Genomic DNA, 23,348 nt, shown 5'->3' on the forward strand with positions numbered 1-23,348 from the left:
TGTTAACAGAGCACGAGAGAGAGTAACAGAAGTATTAACAGAGCTGCCCTTAGGGGTTAACAGAGCTCTGTAAATACTTAACAGCATCAAACAACAATAGAAATTTATTAATATTTATCAATTTTTGCAAAGATTTACAAGAAGAAAAAAAAAAAAACAAGTAAAAAGGCATTAAGTTCGGACGAGCTGAACTTTGAATACCCACTACCTCGGGTATATCGTGCCAATCCGTTGAAAATTGGATAACTTAAGCACCCAAATTCGGCACGGACATTGAGTGCTCTAATATATACAAGTCACTATTAACTTTTGTAGAACAAAATATTGGTCTTTCGGAGGTCGGATATCGGGAGGCTCAGAAAAACTCACTGTTTCAAATTTTAGCGAAATCGGGTAAGCTTTTATAGGCTTCAGTCCCCTTATCGGCAGATCGTCCAGATCAGAACCATATTTCGATCGGATGTTGGGAGGCGTAAAACTACTCACTGTTTTAAATTTCAGCAAAATCGGATAAAAAATAAAGCTTTCATGGGCTTCAGACCCTTTATCGGGAGATCGGTCTATATGGAAGCTATATCTAAATATGGACCGATCAAGTCCATATTTAGGTTGGATATCAGGAGGCTAAAAATAACTCACTGTTTCAAGTTTCAATGAAATCTGATAAAAAATAAAACTTTTATGGGCTTCAGACCCTTTATTGGCAGATCGGTCTATATGGCAGCTATATCTAAATATATAGTCCCATCTGAACCCTATTTAGGTCAGATGTCGGGAGGCTTAAAATAACTCACTGTTTCAAGTTTCAATGAAATCGGATAAAAAATAAAGCTTTTATGGGCTTCAGACCGTTTATCGGCAGATCGGTATATATAGCAGCTATATCTTAATATGATCCGATCAAATCCATATTTAGATCAAATGTCAGGAGGCTTAAAATAACTCACTGTTTAAAATTTCAGCGAAATCGGATAAAAAATCATGCTTTTATGGGCATTAGACCCTTTATCAGGAGATCGGTCTATATGGCAGCTATATGTAAATATAGTCAGATCTGTACCATATTTAGGTCAGATGTTGGGAGGCTTAAAATAACCCACTGTTTCAAATTTCAGCGAAATCGGATAAAAAATAAAGCATTTATGGGCGTTAGACCCTTTATCGGCAGATCGGTATATATAGCAGCTATATCTAAATATAGTCCGATCTGTACCATATGTGGGTCGGATGTCAGGAGGCTAAAAATAACTCACTATTGCAAATTTCAGCGAAGCCGGATAAAAAATAAAGCATTTATGGGCATTAGGCCCTTTATCGGGAGATCGGTCTATATGGCAGCTATATCTAAATATAGTCCCATCTGAACCCTATTTAGGTCAGATGTCGGAAGGCTTAAAATAACTCACTGTTGCAAATTTCAGCGAAATCCGTTAAAAAATAAAGCTTTTATTGCCTTCTGACCCTTTATCGGGAGATCGGTCTATATGGCAGCTATATCTAAATATAGATCGATCTGAACTCTATTTAGGTCAGATGTCGGGAGGCATAAAATAACTCACTGTTGCAAATTTCAGCGAAATCGGTTAAAAAATAAAGCTTTTATGGGACTTTAGACCCTTTATCGGTAGCGGCTATATTTAAATATGGTCCGATTTGGCCCGTTCTAGAACTCAACCAGCGTGCATCGAAAAGACATATCTGTGCAAAATTTCAGCTCAATATCTCACATAGAACACTATGTGCAAAATTTCAGCCAAATCGGATGAAAATTAAGGCTTCCAAGGGCTCAGGAAGTCAAATCGGGAGTTCTGTTTATATGGGGGCTATATCCGGTTCTTGACTGATTTGGACCGTACTTAGCAAAATTGTTGGAAGTCATAACAGATCACAACATACAAAATTTCAGCCAAATCGGATGAAAATTGCGGCTTACAGTAGCTCAAGAATTCAAATCGGGAGATCGGTTGATATGGGAGCTATATCAGGTTCTTGACCGATTTGAACGGTACTTGGCTCCGTTGTTGGGAGTCATAACGCAAACCTACGTGCAAAATTTCAGCCAAATTGGACGGAAATTGTGGCTTCCATCGGCTCAAGAAGTCAAATCGGGAGATCGGTTTATATGGGAGCTATATACAAATCTGAACCAATATGGCCTATTTGCAGTTCCCAACGACCTACATCAATATTAAGCATCTGTTCAAAATTTCAAGCGGCTAGCTTTACGCGTTCTACCATCATCGTGATTTCGACAGATGGACGAACGGACGGACATGGCTAGTTCCAATCAGAATTTCGAGACGATCAAGAATATATACCCTTTATGGGGTCCTAGATCAATATTTCGAGGTGTTACAAACGGAATGACTTGATTAGTATATCCCCATCCTATGGTGTTGGGTATATAAAAATGCCAAATTTTTAAAAATATATTTTGGACAGGATTAAGGCAAGTGCTCTTTAAGGACATCTAGAAATTCTACAAGGTACCTCGTTGGAAAGGCCACGATGTGTGCTTTTCAAAATCTATTTTTATTCGCAAATCGAGGAGTAGGTTTTTTACAAATGTATGTCTTTTTTAAAAGTTTCTCGAAAAATTCGGAATAGGATTATGGCCAATGCTATTGGAGGACATCTAAGAAAACTACAAAGAACTACCATACCTCGTTGTAAGTTGTACTCGAACCCCGGAAGAAGGAAAGGCAGGATCTCAGAAACTTTAGGCGACGTAACCATTACTGACTTACTGTGATCCCCCTGAAGACCACCTTAGAGCCGAGGTTAACATGTTCGCCCATGACGCTGAAAGCCTGGTTGCGAATCCTGACTAGAACATAAAAACAAATTTTTAGCGGTGATTATCCCCTCCTAATGCTGGCGACATTTGTGAGGTACTATGCCATATAACGCCTTTTCCCCAGAGAGATGTCGCACTGCGGCATACCGTTCAGACTCGGCTATAAAATGGAGGCCCTCTATCATTGAGCTTAAGCTTAAATTGGACAGCACTTTTTGATATGTTAGAAGTTTGCCCCTGTTCAAAATTTGCATTTGAATGTTGTCCTTGGAGAACGACCACCACCTATCGCACCAAAAGAAATTGACCTCCCCCGACAAACCAGAGTAGTTCTGGGTTAATTACGTTCCGGCAGATGCAGCCGCCTCAACTCCTATGGAACAAGTATTGAAGAAAGATAGAACATCACAAAACACTGTTACAACAATCATACGCAGGCTAAAACAGTGAGGTCCGATCTGAGCTGCGAGCTACCGGGCACGTCCACAGGTTGCGGATAGTGGAATGATTCATACGCAGTAGCTGCAACGGCAGTCGCGGACAATCAGCGGTATCGAAAGGAGAGTTTCAAGTGAGGGGCCAGACGACACCGACTCTTCCGCAAGTACCCATTGTAGCCACATCTTTATGTGGAGGTGGTGATCCTCGTCAAGCTCCTGCAGGTGAGCAAGCTCGTCTGGTCCAAAGGACTGATCGGCGCGAGAACAAGGTGGCCATTGGTTATTTAAACTCGCCTCATCATATCCAGCATCATAGGCACTCGATGCTGGATATGACGAGGCGAGTTTAAATAACCAATGGCCACCTTGTTCTCGCGGCGATCGGTCCTTTGGACCAAAACGGTCTAGAAAATATAAGAAAATTAACCCATTGTAGCCACATCTTCATGTGGAGGTGGCGATCCTCGTCAAGCTCCTGCAGGTGAGCAAGCTCGTCTGGTCCAAAGGACTGATCGCTACGAGAACAATGTGGCCATTGGTTATTTAAACTCGCCTCGTCATTCTAGACCAGCATCCAGCATCATTAGCAGGATTACTAGAACAAAATAATCCATTGTCCAGCATTCTCATAAACGTTATTTTATTATCTCATCTTCTACTACTATTCTCCTTTTACGAATTCCTTGGAAGTAAGGACTTGCCGGCGGGAAAAATGCCATCTTCACTTTTTGTTTTCGCATCTTTTGCTATTTGCATCAACGTTGAAGCTCCCACAAATTGAGCGCTGGCAGAGCCCAAGGTGATGGTTACTAACTCTTCACTCACGAGTTGCACTTCAAGGCCCCAATCTGAAATTCTTTTGGATTCAATTGTTCATCCTCTGATTTTCCTTCGATGGGGGCAATGCGAGCTTCCAAATGGCGTATCTCAGCAGTTATCGGAGTGCCCTTGCTAGCATTGGAGGCCATCTTCTCGGCCGCTTTTCGGGTTCTCTCCCGAAGCGGCCGCTGCATAACTTCGCCCTTCAAGGCTTTGACTTCACGCAATGCCTTCTTGACTTGAACTTCCAATCTCTTATCATGTTTAAGGGCATCGTTTTTCTCGCTGTAGAGCATTTCCATGTTGGCTTTCAATTCTTTGCAATCGACTTCCAAATTCTCTTTGCCAGTCACAGCAACAAAACGCTGTTTGCGTTCCTTATTCATTCAACTCGTTTTCCAAATCTCTCAATTGACTCACCAAGCCGCGACCTTTCTCCTCAACTTGCCCCTTCTTTGCTTGCAGATCTTGTTTGAATTTAGAACGCATTTCTTGAATATTGACTTGGAGACGCAATCTAGCATCCTCGGTTAGCTGTAGAATATCAACCAATTCTTCGTTTTGTGCTTTCAGTTTGGCGAATTGTGACTCCTGGACATGTTTACCTATCTCTCTTCAAAATCATGAACTTTTTCCCGACGATGCTTTGTGTATAGAACAAATATTCGGATTTATTTTGCAGCGCCTAGCATTTGTTCTCCATATTGCCAGAACTCCATAAGGAGTTCCACCCTAGATTCTAATTTCCTTGGCAACTTGTCTGATTTAACGGATGTGAACATTCGCAGGTAGTTGGACTTTTTAAGGCATTGTGGATGGTTCAACGGTAGGAATTAGAAGGGATCTTCCTTTTCCTGTTCTTGTGGTATCACAAAGGACGAAAACGTCTAAGTGAGTATGATGGCAGACTGCAGCATAAACCTAACCTAACCTAACCTTCTCGCCAGGTTTAGAACTCAGCCTTTCAGCGTCATAGTGGCCTCACAGTGACCTCTATATCTGCAAATTACATTTCGAAGGCATCGCCACAGGAAATGTAGTTTCGCGTCATCATTTTTTTTATCTCTGCCACAAAACCCCCCATATCATTGATCTTAATATACCGAAACTTTTTGGCATGGAAACTTGTTTCCCCCCTGTTTCACAATAGGATATTCGTGCAAAAAATATAAACACATGTTCACACCGAATGAACATCAACGTCATTAATGAGGATTTTACTTTCTTTGAATGAATGCGGAAAAGATTTCCTACATTTGATGTTTAGTTATTTATGTATCCGTCTTCAAAGAAAACTCTGAAAATAGATGAAAGACCGTCTGCCATACAGGCTGTTGTGGAATTTATTGTGGGTTGAAAATAATGCCGGCTAAGTGGTTTATTAATACCAACGATTTTTATTTTCATAACTCTAAAGGGCGTTATGTGCATAGCTCTTCAATTTGCCACAATTATTTTGTGCCTCCTAAAGAAATGCGGCCACTAAAGACTTATTTTTAAAAACATCACCCAAGGCCAGACTAACTTAATGATTATTTTGCTGTTATCCATAATGGTAAATAAATAAATCAAAATTAATTGGAAAATAAAATAAATCAATTTGTTGTGCCACTTACTCAAAAGAGTGTATAAGCCACAAAAGTGTACGGCCCTATATACGTTTGTGGCTGAGTGTGTGCCCAACAAACCAAATGTCTGATGTCAGATAAATCTGAACAAATTCTGAAATCTTCCGACAAGATCTTACCAAATTGGTCCCAATTTCTGTTCGACATTCTGAGGGAATTTTTGTTCCGACAGTTCTGAAAGAATTCTGAACGATTTCTGATCGCCTTTTTAGTATGGGGGGTTTTTTTTAATATTTTTCGTCCGACGATTCTCTTTCAACCAACCAAATGTCTGATAAATCTGAACAAATTCTGAAGTCTTCCGACAAGATCTTACCGAATTCGTTCCGATTTCTGTTCGATATTCTGAGGGAATTTTTGTTTCGAGAGTTCTGAAAGAATTCTGAACGATTTCTGATCGCCTTTTCGTATGGGGTTTTTTGAATTTTTCTTCCGACAGTTCGGAAGGAATTCTAAACAATTTCTGGACTGTTTGTCTGAAGGAATTTTTGTTCCAACAGTTCTGAAAGAATTCTGACCATCTTTTTTTTTTGAATTTTTCTTCCGACGATTCCCTGAACAAATTCTGAAGTCTTCCGACAAGATCTTACCGAATTCTGTTCGACATTCTGAAGGAATTTTTGTTCCGAGAGTTCTGAAAGAATTCTGAACGATTTCTGATCGCCTTTTCGTATGGGGTTTTTTGAATTTTTCTTCCGACAGTTCGGAAGGAATTCTGAACAATTTCTGGACTGTGTGTGTGAAGGAATTTTCGTTCCGACGGTTCTGTAAGAATTCTGACCGTTTTTTCATATGGGTCTTTTTTTTTAATTTTTCTTCCGACGATCGTCTTTTAACCAACCAAATGTCTGAAAAATCTGAACAAATTCTAAAGTCTTCCGACTATATCTTAGCGAATTCGTTCCGAATTCTGTTCGACATTCTGAGGGAATTTTTGTTCCGACAGTTCTGAAAGAATTCTGAACGATTTCTGATCGCCTTTTCGTATGGGGTTTTTTGAATTTTTCATCCGACAGTTCGGAAGGAATTCTGAATGATTCCTGGACTGTTTGTCTGAAGGAATTTTTGTTCCGACAGTTCTGAAAGAATTTTATTTTTTCGTCCGACGATTCTCTTTCAACCAACCAATTGTCTGATGTCAGATAAATCTGAACAAATTCTGAAGTCTTGCGACAAGATCTTACCGAATTCGTTCCGCATTCTGAGGGAATTTTCGTTCCGACAGTTCTGAAAGAATTCCGAATGATTTCTGATGTCAGATAAATCTGAACAAATTCTGAAGTCTTCCGACAAGATCTTAACGAATTCGTTTCGAATTCTGTTCGACATTTTGAGGGAATTTTTGTTCCGACAGTTCTGAAAGAATTCTCAACGATTTCTGCCCGTCTTTACATATGTGGTTTCTATGAATTTTCGAATGTTTGTCTGAAGAAATTTTTTTCCGACAGTTCGGAAAGAAATCTGAACGATGTCTGAACGTCTTGTCGAAGTTTCTTTTAAATTTTTCTTTCGGCATTTCGGAATGAATTCTGAACGAAGTCCTTGATGTTGTTGATTTTGTTGTTGAATATTTTTGAGAATATGATAATGGTTGAATTTAGTGATAAAAAATGCAGTGTAAGAGAGGGGAAAGAAGAAAGGACAGATTTTGTTGTTGTGACTTCATTAGGTTCTGTTACGTTGAACAAATAAGTACGTGTTAAGTTTGGCCGAGCCGAAACTTATATACCCTCCCCCTCGTATTTGTCGAGTTTTTTGCGCGGTATTTCTTTTTAGACAAACAAGGAATAATGAATAAGAATTGTTATGCTATTGGAGATTTTCAAAGTTATAGACCAATTTGGATTATAAGTGAATTAAATATTGAAGACCATAGTAGAAGTCATTGGGTAATATTTCAGTCCATTCGGATAAGAACTGCGCCTTGTAGGGGCTCAAGAAGCATAATCGGGAGATCGGTTTATATGGAAGCTGTATCAGGCTATAGATCAATCTAAACCATATTAGACATGTAAGTTGTAGGTCATGGGAGAAGCCGTTGTACAAAATTTCAGCAACATCGGATATGAATTTTGGCCTCTAGAGGCTTAAGAAGTCAAGATCCAAGATCGGTTTATATGGCAGCTATATCAGGTTATGAACCGATTTGAACCATACTTGGAACAGTTGTTGGAAGTGACCCCAAAACACGTCGTGCAAAATTACAGCCAAATCTGATAAGAATTTTTCTCTCTAACAGCTGAAGAAGTCAAAACCTGAGATCGGTTGATATGGCAGCTATACCAGGTTGCGCACCGATTTCAATCATACTTAGCACCGTTGTTGGAAGTCATATCAAAGCCCCTCACGCCAAATTTCAGCCAAATCGGATGAGAATTGCGCCCTCTCGAGGCTCAAGAAATTAAGATCCCAGATCGGTTTATAAGGCAGCTGTACCAGGTTATCAACCGACTTGAATCATACTTAGCACATTTGTTGGAAGCCATATCAAAACACCTCATGCAAAGTCGGGTAAGAATTGCGCCCTCTAGAGGCTCAAGAAGTCAAAATCCCAGATCGGTTTATATGGCAGCTATATCAGGTTATCAACCGATTTAAGCCATACTTAGCACAGTTTTGTTGGAAGCCATATCAAAACACCTCACGCAATATTTCAGCCAAATCGGATGAGAATTGCGCCCTCTAGAGGCTCAAGAAATCAAAATCCCAGATCGGTTTATATGGCATCTATATCAGGTTACCGACCGATTTGAACCATACTTGGCACAGACGTACGGATAAGAATTGCGCCCTCTATCGGCTCAAGAAGTCGAGATCGGTTTATATGGCAGCTATATCAGGTTATGAACCGATTTGCGCCATACTAAGCATAGTTGTTGGAATCGTAACAAAACACTTCGTGCAAAATTTCAGCCAAATCGGATAAGAATTGCACCCTCTAGATGCTCAAGAAGTCAAGACCGAAGATCGGTTTATATGGTCAGCTATATCAAAACATGGACGGATTTGGCCCATTTACAATCCCAACCGACCAGCTTTAATGAGATATTTTTCTACAGTCGGACGGGCGGAAATAGTTAGATCGACTTCAAATGTCATGACGATCAGGAATATATATACTTTTTGGGGTCTTAGACGTATATTTGTTAGGTGTTACAAACGGTATGACGAAATTAGTATGCCCCCATCCTATGGTGGAGGGGATAAAAAGGGTGCGGATATTAATCCGCCCCATGCCGCTATGGGCATACACCTAGCTGGTTGGGATCCTTACCTCTTAGAAGTATTATAACATCGTCTTCGTAATAGACAGGTCAAATCCCTCCCTAGTTTGCATCCGTAATAGGTCATTTACGATGGTCATCCATAGGAGTGGCAATAAAATGCCACTTGTGTCGTGCCTCCAACCAGACTTTCGGAGTATATGCAAGTCCTAGATACCTGTGAAAATAGTGGCCAGTTGGGGCGCCAGATAGTCGGCCTTCTGCTGTAGCAATATACCCCCATCCTTCGGTGGTGGGTATAAAAAGTGTGCGGATATTAATCCGCCCTATGTCGCTATGGACATACACCTAGCTGGTTGTGATCCTTACCTCGTAGAAGTATTATAACATCGTCTTCGTAGAAGACAGGTCAAATCCCTCCCCAGTTTGCATCCGTAATAGGTCATTTACGGTGGTCATCCATAGGAGTGGCGATAAAATGCCATCTGTGTGGTGCCTCCAACCAGACTTTCGGAGCATATGCAAGTCCTAGGCACCTGTGAAAATAGTGGCCAGATGTAGAACCACATTCTCGGCCTTCTGCTGCAGCAATATACCCCCATCCTTCGGTGGTGGGTATAAAAAGTGTGCGGGTATTAATCCGCCCCATTCCGTAATGGACATACACCTAGCTGTTTTACATTCTTACCCCATAGAAGTATTATAACATCTTCTTCGTAGAAGACAGTTTGCATCCGTAATAGGTCATTTACGGTGGTCATCCATGGGAGTGGCGATAAAATGCATCCTGTGGCTTACCTCCAACCAAACTTTCGGAGCATATATAAGTTCTAGGCACCTATGAAAGTTATGGCTAGTTGGGGCTCCAGATAGTCGGCGTTCTTCTGTAGCACTACTCTCGATTACAGGTACCAAAGCACTCAGACCTATAGGATGAGCGGACAACAACATTCTATTCTATGGTCCGATATCATCACCGTAGCTCTTGGACCTTTACAGTCCATTTTGAGCCTCTTCCTAAAAGACTAGAAAATTTTTACGTAATAGGTAGTACCTATTCCGAGATACGGATATTTTTCTCTGCTCAACGGTTATATTCCATTTTTTGTTTACTATTATGGGAGTCTATGAAAAAAATCAATTTAGTTTATTGATTGATCTCTGTACGCAGTTTCGGAAGGTACATCTGATTTCAATACGAATTTACTTCAAAGTTTTTATGATGTCTCGGAAGGTATGTCCGATTCTATACGAAATTACTTCCGAAATTGCTCAGAATTCTTTAAGAAGTTTCGAAAGCAACATCCGATTTCAATACGAAAATACTTCCGAAATTGTTAAGAATTCTTTACGAAGTTTCGAAAGGAACATCCGATTTTTATACGAAATTACTTTCGGAAGGTACATCCGATTTTAATACGAAAATACTTCCGAAATTGTTCAGAATTCTTTACGAAGTGTCGGAAACAACGTCCGATTTCTATACGAAATTACTTCCGAAATCATTCAGAATTCTTTACGAACTTTCGGAAGGTACGTCTGATTTCAATACGAAAGTATTTCCGAAATTGTTCAGAATTTTTACGAAATTTCGGAAGGAACATCCGGATGGAACATCCGATTTCTATACGAAATTACTTCTGAAATTGTTCAGAATTCTTTACGAATTCCCGGAAGGAACATCCGATTTTTATCCAAAATTACTTCCGAAATCGTTCAGAACTCTTTACGAAGCTTCGGATGATACGTCCGATTTCAATACGAAAATACTTTCGAAATTGTTCTGAATTTACTTCCGAAAATTCTTTACGAACTTTCGGAGGGAACATCCGATTTCAATACAAAATTAGTTCAGAACTCTTTACAACTCTTATTACGAAATTAGCTCCGAAATAGTTCAGAATTCTTTACGAAGTTTCGGAAGAAACATCCAATTTCACTACGAAATTACTTCCGAAATCGTTCACAATTCTTTACGAAGTTTCGAAAGGAACATCCGATTTCTATACGAAATTACTTCTGAAATCGTTCAGGCATCTCTATGAAGTTTTGGAATGAACATCCGATTTCTATACGAAATTACTTCTGAAATCGTTCAGGCATCTTTATGAAGTTTCGGAATGAACATTCGATTTCTATACGAAATTACTTCCGAAAATGTTCAGAATTCTTTATTTACGATCCTTCGGAGTGAACATCCGATTTCAATATCAAATTACTTCAGAAATCGTTCAGAACTCTTTACAACTCTTATTACGAAATTGCTTCCGAAATTGTTCAGAATTCTTTACGAAGTTTCGGATGGTACTTCCGATTTCAATACGAAATTACTTCCGAAATAGTTCAGAATTCTTTACGAAGTCTCGGAAGGAACATCCGATTTCAATACGAAATAACTTCCAAAATCGTTCAGGCATCTTTACGAAATTTCGGAAGGAACATCCGATTTCATTACGAAAATACTTCCGCAATCGTTCAGAATTCTTTACAAATTTTTGGAATGAACATCCGATTTCTATATGAAATTACTTCTGAAAATTATTTACGAACTTTCGGAGGAAACATCCGATTTCAATACAAAATTAGTTCAGAAATCTTTCAGAACTCTTTACAACTCTTATTACGAAATTGCTTCCGAAATTGTTCAGAATTCTTTACGAAGTTTCCAAAGCAACATCTGATTTCTATTCGAAATTACTTCCGAAATTGTTCAGAATTCTTTACGAAGTTTCGGAAGGAACATCCAATTTCACTACGAAATTACTTCCGAAATCGTTCAGGCATCTTTATGAAGTTTCGGAATGAACATCCGATTTCTATACGAAATTACTTCTGAAATCGTTCAGGCATCTTTATGAAGTTTCGGAATGATTTCAATACGAAATTACTTTTTCAATACGAAATTACTTTAGAAATCGTTCAGAATTCTTTATGAAGTCTCGGGAAGAAATTTTCTTTTCCCAAATTCCCAAGGTCTTTTTCAGATTTCGTTCCAAAACCAGAACGAATTCGTTCCATTTACTCTCCAAAACTTTGATGTTTCGTTTGAAAATCATGTCAACCTTTCCATATGTAACTTTCGTAAAGATTTCGTCGGATCCAAATTCGGAAGAATCATCCAAAGTTTGTACTGATTTCGTAATCATTGGTTTGCTGGGTTGTTGAGCGTGTGTGTGTGTGTGAGTGGCTTTTCTCTCTGCTTCCTTTATATGATTGTTATTGTTATTGTTATTATTAATTAACGCATTGTGGTGGCCTTTGACCGAATGGCTATGTTTTAATTAACTTTTATTCAAGTGTTGTTTTTCTTGTTTTTTTTTTTGTTCAGCGTTTTTATCCTTTTTATTATTATTCGCCTATTGAGTGAATTGTTATTCATTTGCCGTGTTGTTCAATGATTTCATTTACGGTTGATTTTGGTAGAAAATAATGAAGACGAAGGCAGGCAGCAGGTAGACCCCAAGAGTGTGAATATGGAGAAATGTGTAGAGTTGCCACATGTAAGTCTTTTCTTTACGGTTTTTTAAAGGTGCTGGCGAAAATGTCTTAAATCGTGTTAAATGAATAAATTTGTTTGCTTTGGCATAGACCGGACCTCACATATAAGTAGATCTCCTTTTTCCCATACCAATTGTTCGCATAAGAGCCCAACGTTAACCCTAAACATCCACTATATTCTATATGTGTGGTTGTGTAAATATGTGCCATGAATATCAAAAGAGTAAACACACCCACACACATCGCCAATTTGCGGTTATCCAATGTTATTTGAGTGCCATAGGCATAGAATCATGCTTCCGACCAAACTAACGCCCACAAGCTACCAATAGGCGGAAGTGAAACAATTCGAAAATGTGCTTAAATTCTATTATTGTTCGGCATCATCTTCCCACAAATACACCTCCTTTGGTACAAAAAAAAAAAAAAAAACAGCACAAGTGGGGCGTCAAATTGGAATGACTGTTGAAATAGAAGCCTTCAGCAGTAACGCCGGAAGAAATGGACACAAAATCACACATGTATGCGAATGTTTTACACAATTCGAACAACACAGAGAGGGAGAGTGAGTGAAGAGCATTGAACATTGAAGCGTATTTTCGATAAAAATGAATAGAAAACCAGGTAGCATGTGGATCCTATACACATTGATTTGAAATACCCAAACGGAATATCAAAATAGCACTTAGACAAGGGTTATGTGATAATTTCATTACCTAAAATAAACACAAAATCAAGTTGGTGGAGTGAGAGGGGGAAGGAAATTTAGCTTTTGTTCAATGTGCTAGTAAATATTTGCTTTAAATTCATTGCGAGTATGCTACTCAATGATAAAGTGAATGTGTGCATGTGTGTGTGTGTGTGAGTGTGTGTGTGACTAACATCCTTAGGATATTATCGATTTCTATGATTGGAATTAATGAATTTATTCAAATTATTATTAATATTTGTACAAGTGTGTGCGTAAGTCAAATGCTTGCAATTGATTTCCCCTAAAGAGAGAGAGATGAACTAAGAGATTGTTTAAATTGTTATTGCTCCACCATGCATCAATATGACTTTAGGTTTCATTAATTGTTTTCAGAGATAGAATACTGAAATTCTCTTATCAGATGATTTATATTTAATCATTAATTATGGTGCACGTATATATCCAATATGTAATAAAATATTGGTTGCCCAAAAAGTAATTGCGGATTTTTCACATAGTCGGCGTTGACAAATTTTTTCACAGCTTGTGACTCTGTAATTGCATTCTTTCTTCTGTCAGTTATCAGCTGTTACTTTTAGCTTGCTTTGGAAAAAAATTGTGTAAAAAAAAGTATATTTGATTAAAGTTCATTCTAAGTTTTATTAAAAATGCCTTAACTTTCTTTTAAAAAATCCGCAATTACTTTTTGGGGCAACCCAATATTTATGTTAGAACTTACTTGATTGTTTGTCTTAAACCTTGGGTAAACCTAGTCAAGGATAAGGTAATTGAAGAATTTACCAATTTTTATACCCACCACCAAATTCCATTTGCAACACATTGAAATATCCATTTCAGACCCTATATATTCTTGATCAGCCATGTCCGTCCATGTCAGTCTGTTGAAATCACGCTTACTTTACTTTAATTGGCTATGACAGAATATTTGTTCCACTACCCGAACGTAGAATAGCGTTCCAAGCTCCTCCATCTTCTGCGCTCATTCTAAAATCTCTGACACCAAGTTTCGAGGTGTCTCCCACAACTTGATCTTTCCATAGGGCTTTTGGTCTTCCCGGTTTGTGTGTACCACCGTGTGTGCCTTCAAAAGACTTCTTTGCTGGAGCTTCTTCATCCATTCGGACAACATGACCTAGCCAACGCTAGGCTATCGTCGTCATACAGCTCGTGGTTCATACGTCGCCTATATTCTCCGTTAACGCAAACTGGTCCATATATTTTACAAAGAATCTCTCTCTCAAACACTCCAAGTACTGCCTCATCTGCTTTCACAAGTACCCATGCCTTAGAACCATATAACAGCACGGGTAGTATCAGTGTCTTGTAAAGTGTAGTCTTCGTCTGTCGAGAGGTGGCCTTGTTTCTAAACTGGTTACTTAGACCAAAGTAGCATCTGTTTGCCAGTATTATTCTTCGCTTTATCTCAAAACTGGTGTCATTCGTTTCGGCTACGGCGGTGCCCCGAGGTAGATAAAGTAACTGATTGTCTCAAAGTTGTGGTTCCCAACTTTCTCCATTTTCTTTATCTTCATCGGCTTTACAAGGCTTTTAGGGAGTTGAAACCATCCATTTCGTCTTATCTCCATTTACTGCCAGCCCCATTTTCACTGATTCTCTTTCGACTCGATTCAAAGGCTGCAGTTACTACTTCCGGTGACCGACCCATGATATCGATATCGTCGGCATAGGCGAGTAGCATGTATTCTCTTGTGATTAGTGTGCCATATCTTTTCACATCAGCATTTCGTATAATCTTCTCCAGCAGGATATTAAAGAGAGACCACATGATAGGCTGTCTCCTTGTCTGAAACCTCGTTTGGTATTGAAGGGTTCGCAGAGATTCTTTCCTATTCTTCCCTGAGGAACGCGTATCAGCAGGTGTCATCCTGCAGAGTCTTATTAATTTTGCAGGGATACCAAACTCAGACATGGCTTGAAATACCTTTGAACGTAAAGGAGTATCGAAGGCGGCTTTGTAGTCAACAAAGAGATAAGTAGGTGTTTTTGTTGTCCTTCTCGAGTCTTTTCCAGGATTTGGTGCAGTGTGAATATCTGGTCTAGGGTGGATTTACCTGGTCTAATGCCGCATTGATAGGGCCCAATTATCTCATTGACTTTAGGTTTTAATCTTTCACACTGTACGCTCGAGAGTATCTTGTATGCGATGGGGAGGAGACTTATTTCTCTGTAGTTGGCACATTCCGTCTTGTCTCCTTTCTTGTGTACGGGACATAGTATGCTGAGGTTCCAATCATCGGGTATGAGTTCTTCTAGCCAGATTGCGCAGATAAGCTAATGCATACGCCTTATCAGCGTGTCGCCTCCGGCCTTAAATAGTTCAGCGGGTAACCCGTCGGCTCCCGCTGCCTTGTTGTTCTTTAGTCGGGTTACTGCTACTTGGACCTCATTCTGACTAGGAGGTTGAATCGACGCTGAAGTCTTTAAAAGAAGGGATATTGAGCTGAAACTTTTTTCCACCAGCAGGTTAAGTTCGAAGATGGGCTTTATCGGACTATACTTTGACATAGCCCCCATATAGCCGATTAAGGGTCTTAGGCCCATAAGAACCACATTTATTTTTCGATTTTGCTGTAATTTGGGACAGTGAGTTATGTTAGGCCAGTCAACATCCTTTTTCAATTTGGCACAGATGGGTTAAGATTTGGATATAGCTGTTATATAGACCGATCCGCCGATTTAGGGTCTTAGGTCCATAAAAGCCACATTTATTTTTCGATTTTGCTGTAATTTGGGACAGTGAGTTATGTTAGGCCAGTCAACTTCCTTTTTCAATTTGGCACAGATGGGTTAAGATTTGGATATAGCTGTTATATAGACCGATCCGCCGATTTAGGGTCTTAGGCCCATAAAAGCCACATTTATTATCCGATTTTGCTGAAATTTGGTACAGTGAGTTGTGTTAGGCGCTTTGACATCCTTCTTCAAGTTGGCACAGATGGGCTAAGATTTGGATATAGCTGTCATATAGACCGATCCGCCGATTTAGGGTCTTAGGGTCATAAAAGCCGCATTTATTGTCCGATTTTGCTGAAATTTGGAACAGTGAGTTGCGTAAGGCCCTTCAACATATTTCTTCAAGTTGGCCCAGATCGGTGCAGATTTGGATATAGCTGCCATATAGACCGATCCTCCGATTTAGGGTCTTCGGCCCACTAAAGCCACATTTATTATCTGATTTTGCTGAAATTTGAGGCAGTGAGTTGTGTTAGGCCCTTTGACACCCTTCTTCAAGTTGGCCCATATCGGTCCATACTTCGATATAGCTGCCATATAGACCGATCCGCCGATTTAGGGTCTTAGGCCCATAAAAGCCACATTTATTATCCGATTTTGCTGAAATTGGAGACAGTGAGTTGTGTTAGGCCCTTTGACATCCTTCTTCAATTTGGCACAGATGGGCTAAGATTTGGATATAGCTGTCATATAGACCGATCCGCCGATTTAGGGTCTTAGGGTCATAAAAGCCGCATTTATTGTCCGATTTTGCTGAAATTTGGAACAGTGAGTTGCGTAAGGCCCTTCGACATATTTCTTAAAGTTGGCCCAGATCGGTCCATACTTCGATATAGCCGCCATATAGACCGATCTCTCGATATACAGTTTTGGGCAATTACAGGCGCACTAATTCTCCGATGTCACCGAAATTTGGGACAGTAAGCTGCGTTCGGCCCTTCGACATATTTCTTCAAGTTGGCCCAGATCGGTCCATACTTCGATATAGCCGCCATATAGACTGATCTCTCGATTTAAGGTTTTGGGCCCATAAAAGAGGCATTTATTGTCCGATGTCGCAAAAAATTTGGGACAGTGAGTTAAGTTAAGGCCGTCGATATACTTCTGTAATATGTCACAGATTGGTCAAGATTGGGACGTATTTGCAGATCATTGCTATATGGGGCCCAATAAGAGGTACTTTGGAGTAGAATACGAAGCTGATATATATTTTCAGGGTCAAGTCACTGATCGGATAAAAGATACGACTCCAGTTTATATATATCTATATACATAAAAATGAATTTGTATTTGTTTATAGGTTTGTTTGTTTGTGTGTTCCTTATAGACTCAGAAACGGCTGAACCGATTTTCTTGAAATTTTCACAGATGGTGCATAGTGATCCCGTGGTGAAAATAGGGTACCACACTTTTTGATATCTGAAGGGGGGGCGGACGCTCCCCCTACCCCAATTTTCAGAAACGCCAAATCTCGGAGATGGGTGGCGCGATTTAAGCTAAATTTTGTGTGCTCTCATACAGTACCCTAAAAATAAAAATTTGGTATCCAAATTTCGGATGGGGTACCTAGGGGGGGCGTCCCACCCCCAAAACCTACCAAACATAAATTTAGACCAATCACGACAATATGGGACTCAAATGAAAGGTATTTAGGATAAGACAACGTATCTGATATCCAATTGTTGGACCAAGTGCTAGGGGGACCACCCTAAGCCCCCAAACACCTCTAAATCCGACATATTTACCAATCACGACAATATGGGACTCAAATGAAAGGTATTTGCGAGTAAATTACGAATCTGATATCCAATTGTCGGACCAAGTGCTAGTACATATTCGGACATATTTTACGACCATGGCAAAATGGGACTCAAACGAAAGGTATTTGCGAGTAAATTACGAATCTGATATCCAATTGTCGGACCAAGTGCTGGGACATATTCGGACATATTTTACGACCATGGCAAAATGGGACTCAAATGAAAGGTATTTGCGAGTAGAATACGAATCTGATATCCAAATGTGGAACCACATTTCTGGGGATCCACCCCTTCACCCCAAAAAATACCCCCCAAACAGGAGTTTTTTTACTGACCATGGCAATATGGCCGTTAAATGAGAGGTATTTGAGTGCAGATTACGAATCTGATATACAAATGTGGGTCCTAGTGTTTGGGGAGCCGCCTCTCCCCTAAAAACATACCCCAAAGGGAGCAAATTTACGACCATGGCAATATGGGGCTCAAATGAAAGGTCTTGGGGAGTAAAGCTCGAATCTGACATCAATATTCGGGAAAAGTGTCCTAGGGGGCCACCCCCACAACACCACCCAAATAGTAAGTATTTGCTGACTATCGCAATATTAGGCTCAAATAAGAGGGTTCTTAGAGTGGAACACGAATCTGATGATATATTTTCAAGGCCAACTCATTGTGTGGCCGCCCCATCCCCCAAAACACCTTCGAAAGCGGTCATGTTTGCCGACTTTGGAAATATGGGGCTCAAATGAAAGGTATTTGGGAGTAGACCACGAATCCGATATCAACATTCGACACCAACTGTCTAGGGGACTTTCCACCCCTATAAAAACGCCCAAATAGGACGTATTTGCTCACCATGACAATTTTGGGTCTTAAAGGGAGTGGATCTCCATATCTATAGCTTTTAGGGCCCATACCCAAAACCGGACATATTAGCTGAGTTTTGCAATAAGGAGTTTAAATGCGATAAGAATACGAATTTGATATCCAATTTTGAGGCCAATGGCAATATGGGGTTCAAATAAATGATACATAGTGAGAATAAAGCACGTTGTCGATGTATTGGGTTGCCCAAAAAGTAATTGCGGATTTTTCATATAGTCGGCGTTGACAAATTTTTTCACAGCTTGTATATTTGATTAAAGTTCATTCTAAGTTTTATTAAAAATGCATTTACTTTCTTTTAAAAAATCCGCAATTACTTTTTGGGCAACCCAATAGTTTCAGGGCTTAGTGTTTGGGGGACCACCTCAATCCTCAAAACACCCCTAAATCGGGCATATTTACCGACCATGTCAATGTAGAGCTTAAATGAAAGGTATTGGGGGGGTAGAGCAAGAATTGCTACCCATTTTTGGGACCAATTTTCTGGGGGTCCACCCCCTTCCCAAAATACCCCACAAACAGCAATTTTTTACGGACCATCGCAATATGAGGCTCAAATAAAGGTATTTGGGAGTAGAATACGAATTTGATATCCAAATGTAGGACCCTGTATTTGGGGCATCACCCCTTCCCCAAATCACCCCCCAAAGGAAATAAATTTTTCGACCATGCCAATATATGGGTCAAAGGGAAAACGAATTTGACAACCTATTGTATTTTGGGGCCATGTGTTTGGCGGACGCCTCATCCTGTAAACTCCCCCTCAAAACCAATGGCAATATGGGGTTTAAATAAATGCTATTTGAGAGAAGAGCACAATGCTGGTATTTTTTCAGGGCCAAGTGTCTGGGGGACCGCCGCAGCCCCGAAGACACCCTTAAAGCACACATCATGAGAATATTGGGCTGAAATATTAGAATAGAATGGAGTACATCCTGCATCCAAACTTAAATTCGTAGACCATTAAAGATCATATGTGTTGTTAAGCTGTTAGTCAAGCGATATACTATTTTCGTAGCATGGTATTTCAATAAAAGCTCTGTAATTGTCAAAAATAAATATTCCAAGGAAAATTTTGCTCCACACAAAGTTGAAGAAGGCGCAGCGAAGCGGGCTCGGGTCAGCTAGTATTTTATAAATACCCAAAGCCTGTTCCCCTTCTTTCTTCTTTGCAAACTTGCAATGGCTGCTAAATAAATACCAGGCATTACTACAGTTGATATGCTCTATAAATGACAACAAGGCCATTGTGAAATCCATGCATTAATGGAATCGTTTTTTTTTTTTTTTAATTCTCAATTGATATCCTGGCTGTCTGATCTGATGGAAGGATTAAGTGGGGGCACAGCACGTCTAAATTCATCTCTATGAACAAATGGAATTTCAATGGAAATGTGATAATTTCAGAGTACATGTGCCTACTGATGCATGCATTGTAAGTATCCTTGTGCAGACACATATCGATGTGCGTGCACTTGAATAAAATGAACAGAATTTTAATAAACGACACGGCTAGTCATCCTTTGCTCATGTTATTTTTGCAGAACAATGTAAAGTCTCACGTTTCTCTGCATTTAACGAACTGGAAATTTACCATCATATCATTTGATATAATAATTTTTCACTCTATGACTAAGTGCACTACAAAGGTTCGGAGGTTCGTCAAAATGTGGACAATGAATAATAGAAGAATTTTTTTTTTGTTTTTTTGTATGATTTGGTTAAAGGAAACCTGTGTTCATGAGTATAAAATCATGAAAAATTTCAATTCTGCATAATCCTCACATCCGGCCGTCACAGGATGATTGGTAACACCATACTGGTTGGAACTTTGAGCTTTGACTTGTGTGGTGTTCAACATTGTCACAGGAAGCTTAGCTGAAAACTATCTGGCGCCTCTACAGGTAGAGGATAGTGGAAAGTTTCGTAATTATGCGGAGTAGCTGCTAATCTGGCCACTGTCAGTCAGGGATTTTTAGAGCAGAATCTCAGTGAGAGGTCAGATGGGTCTGCTTCTCTCTTAAACACTGAAAGCCTATGATACTCGAAGTAACAAGTCGAGTTATTGGCGCTTTTAAATAACCAATGACCAACATAAGCGTCTTTTTCCTTGTTAGGGGAGGCCGGAAGCCTCTAAGCGACCCCTAATAACTCCTTGCGCTTCTGGCACTAGGTCAGTTACCCGCATTTGGAAAATTAAAAAAAATATACTCTGGGAAACAAGTGTTACAAGTTAAAGCGTGCTAAGTTCGGCCGGATCAAATCTTGGGAACCCACCACCATGGATTCTGCTAAAATATAAGAGCTATATCGGCTATAGACCGATTTGGAGCGTACTTGGCAAAGTTGTTGAAAATCATAACAGAACACTATGTGCAAATTTTCATCGAAATCGAACAAAAATTGTGGCTTCCAGGGGCTCAAGAATTAAAAACGGCAGATCGGTTTTAATCGGTTCTTGACCGATTTGGGAGTCATAAGAGAACACTACGTGCAAAATTTCAGCCAAATGGCATGAAAATTGAGGCTTCCAGGGGCTCAAGAACTCAAATTGGGAGATCGGATTATATGGGAACTACATCAGATTCTCAAACGATTTGAACTGTACTTGAGACAGTTGTTGAAAGTTGTAACAGAATTCTACGTGCAAAATATCAACCAAATCGGACAAAAATTGCAGCTGGCAGAGGCTCAGGCAATCAAATCAGGCGATCGGTTTTATATGGGAGCCATATCTAAATTTGAACCGATATGACCCATTTGCAATCCCCTTCGACCTACATCAATATTAAGTATCTGTGCAAAATTTCAAGCGGCTAGCTCGACCACTATCGTGGTTTGCGCAGACGGACGGACGGACATGGCTAGATCGACTCAGAACGTCGATTACTTTATGGGGTCTTAGCTAAATATTGCGTGGTGTTACAAACGGAATGACTAGATTAGTATAGCCCCATCCCATGGTGGTGGGTATAAAAAGGAAATTGAGAGATGTGAGTGTGAGTGTGAACGAACTGTAAGGAGTCAGAAAGAAATCCGAAAAATTCACTAAAGATTCAAACATCAAACCGATGGCTTTGGTATAGGCACGTCATCCACCAGAAACTAAGAAGGTAGCTGTAAACTGTAAATAAAGATATTGCGGTAGGATATGCAAACAAATATTTTTCCCTTCTGCTTGTATCGGATGACGGTGGCCATGAGTATTCCGCAGAAGCAATCCCTGATGATGGTATCAAATGTGTACCTCTTAGCCAGAACGAGGTCCACGTAGCAGTAACTCGACTTAAAATCTATAAGGAAAAGCGTGCTATGTTCGGCCGGGCCGAATCTTATATACCCTCCACCATGGATCGCATTTGTCGAGTTCTATGAGTTTTATATCCTATTCGAGCTATATCAAGTTGTAGTCCGATTTGGACCATAAATTAAGGATTCAAGAAGCACAATCGGGAGATTGCTTTATATGGGAGCTTTATCACGCCAAATTGGATGATAATTCCGCCCTCTAGAGTCTCAAGAAGTCAAGACCAAAGATCGGTTTATATGGCAGCTATATCAGGTTTTAAACCGATTTGAGCCATACTTAGCACAGTTATTGGAAGTCATAACAAAACACCACATGCAAAATTTCAGCCAAATCGGACGAGAATTGTGCCCTCTAGAGGCTCAAGAAGTCAAGACCCAAGATCGGTTTATATGACAGCTATACCTGATTAAAAACCTATTTGAATCAGACTTAACACAGTTGTTGGAAGTTATACCAAAACACTATATGCAAAATTTCAGTTAAATGGGACGAGAATTGCGCCCTCTAGAGGCTCATGAAGTCAAGACCCAAGATCGGTTTATATGGCAGCTATATCAAAGCATGGACCGATTTGGGTCATTTACAATCCCAACCGACCTACACTAATAAAAAGTATTTGTGCAAAATTTCAAGCGTATAGGTTTACTCCCTTGAAAGTTAGCGTGCTTTCAACAGTCAGAAGGACAGACGGACGGACAAACGGACAGACTGACGGACATAGCTATATGGACTTAAAATGCCATGATGATCAATAATATGTATACCTTATCGGGTCTCAGATGCATAGTATACCCCCCTCCTATGGTGGAGGGTATAATGAGTAAAAGCGCGCTAAGTTCGGCCGGGCCGAATCTTCGATACCCACAACCATGGATTCCGCTGAAAATGTACTCCTAGTAACTGAGTTTGTATTTGAATTATTTTGGTCTCAGAAAGTCATATCGCGATATCGGTACTTAGAGGGGCCTAAATCGCCATATTGACCGATTCGGATTAAACTTGGCACTGATGTTGTAAGTCATATGATAGGTTTTTGGGCCGAATTTCGGCCGAATCAGGTAAAAATGTAGGCTTCTAAGGTTTGAAGATGTCAAATCCGGGGATCGGTTTATATAGGGGCTATATCTTGTTATAGACCGATTTGGATCATACTTGGCATGGATGTTGGAAGTTGATATTCAAGTCTTTGTTCCAAATTTGTAAGGGCTCAGGAAGTCAAATCTGGGGATCGGTTTATATGGGGGCTATATCTGTTTATGGACCGATTCGGATCATACTTGGCATGGATATTGGAAGCCGTAATTCAAGTCCTTGTTCCAAATTTTAGCCAAATCGGATGAAAATTTTGGCTTCTAAAGGCCCAAGAAATCAAATCGGGGGATCGGTTTATATGGGGGCTATATCTGTTTATAGACCGATTCGGATCATACTTGGCATGGGTGCTGGAAGTCGTAATTCAAGGCCTTGTTCCAAATTTCAGCCAAATCGGATGAAAGTTGGGACTTCTATAGGCTTAAGAAG

General features: G+C 39.9%; 1 protein-coding gene across 1 annotated transcript in view; it reads right to left on the minus strand.

Moving 5' to 3' along the window:
• The window catches only part of LOC131997599 (uncharacterized transmembrane protein DDB_G0289901-like), a 33,236-nt gene extending 23,377 nt beyond the window's left edge, over positions 1–9,859 (minus strand). Inside the window, exons 1-4 of the mRNA XM_059368570.1 lie at positions 9,707–9,859; positions 4,477–4,590; positions 4,063–4,421; positions 3,939–4,021 (exon numbers count right to left, since the gene is read on the minus strand). Of these exons, the coding sequence (XP_059224553.1) occupies positions 3,939–4,021; positions 4,063–4,421; positions 4,477–4,590; positions 9,707–9,859 (709 nt within the window). The remainder of the gene's footprint in view (positions 1–3,938; positions 4,022–4,062; positions 4,422–4,476; positions 4,591–9,706) is intronic.
• Positions 9,860–23,348: the final 13,489 nt, after the last annotated feature.

This window comes from Stomoxys calcitrans, chromosome 1, assembly GCF_963082655.1.
Source record: "Stomoxys calcitrans chromosome 1, idStoCalc2.1, whole genome shotgun sequence".
Classification (NCBI taxonomy): Eukaryota; Metazoa; Arthropoda; class Insecta; order Diptera; family Muscidae; genus Stomoxys; species Stomoxys calcitrans.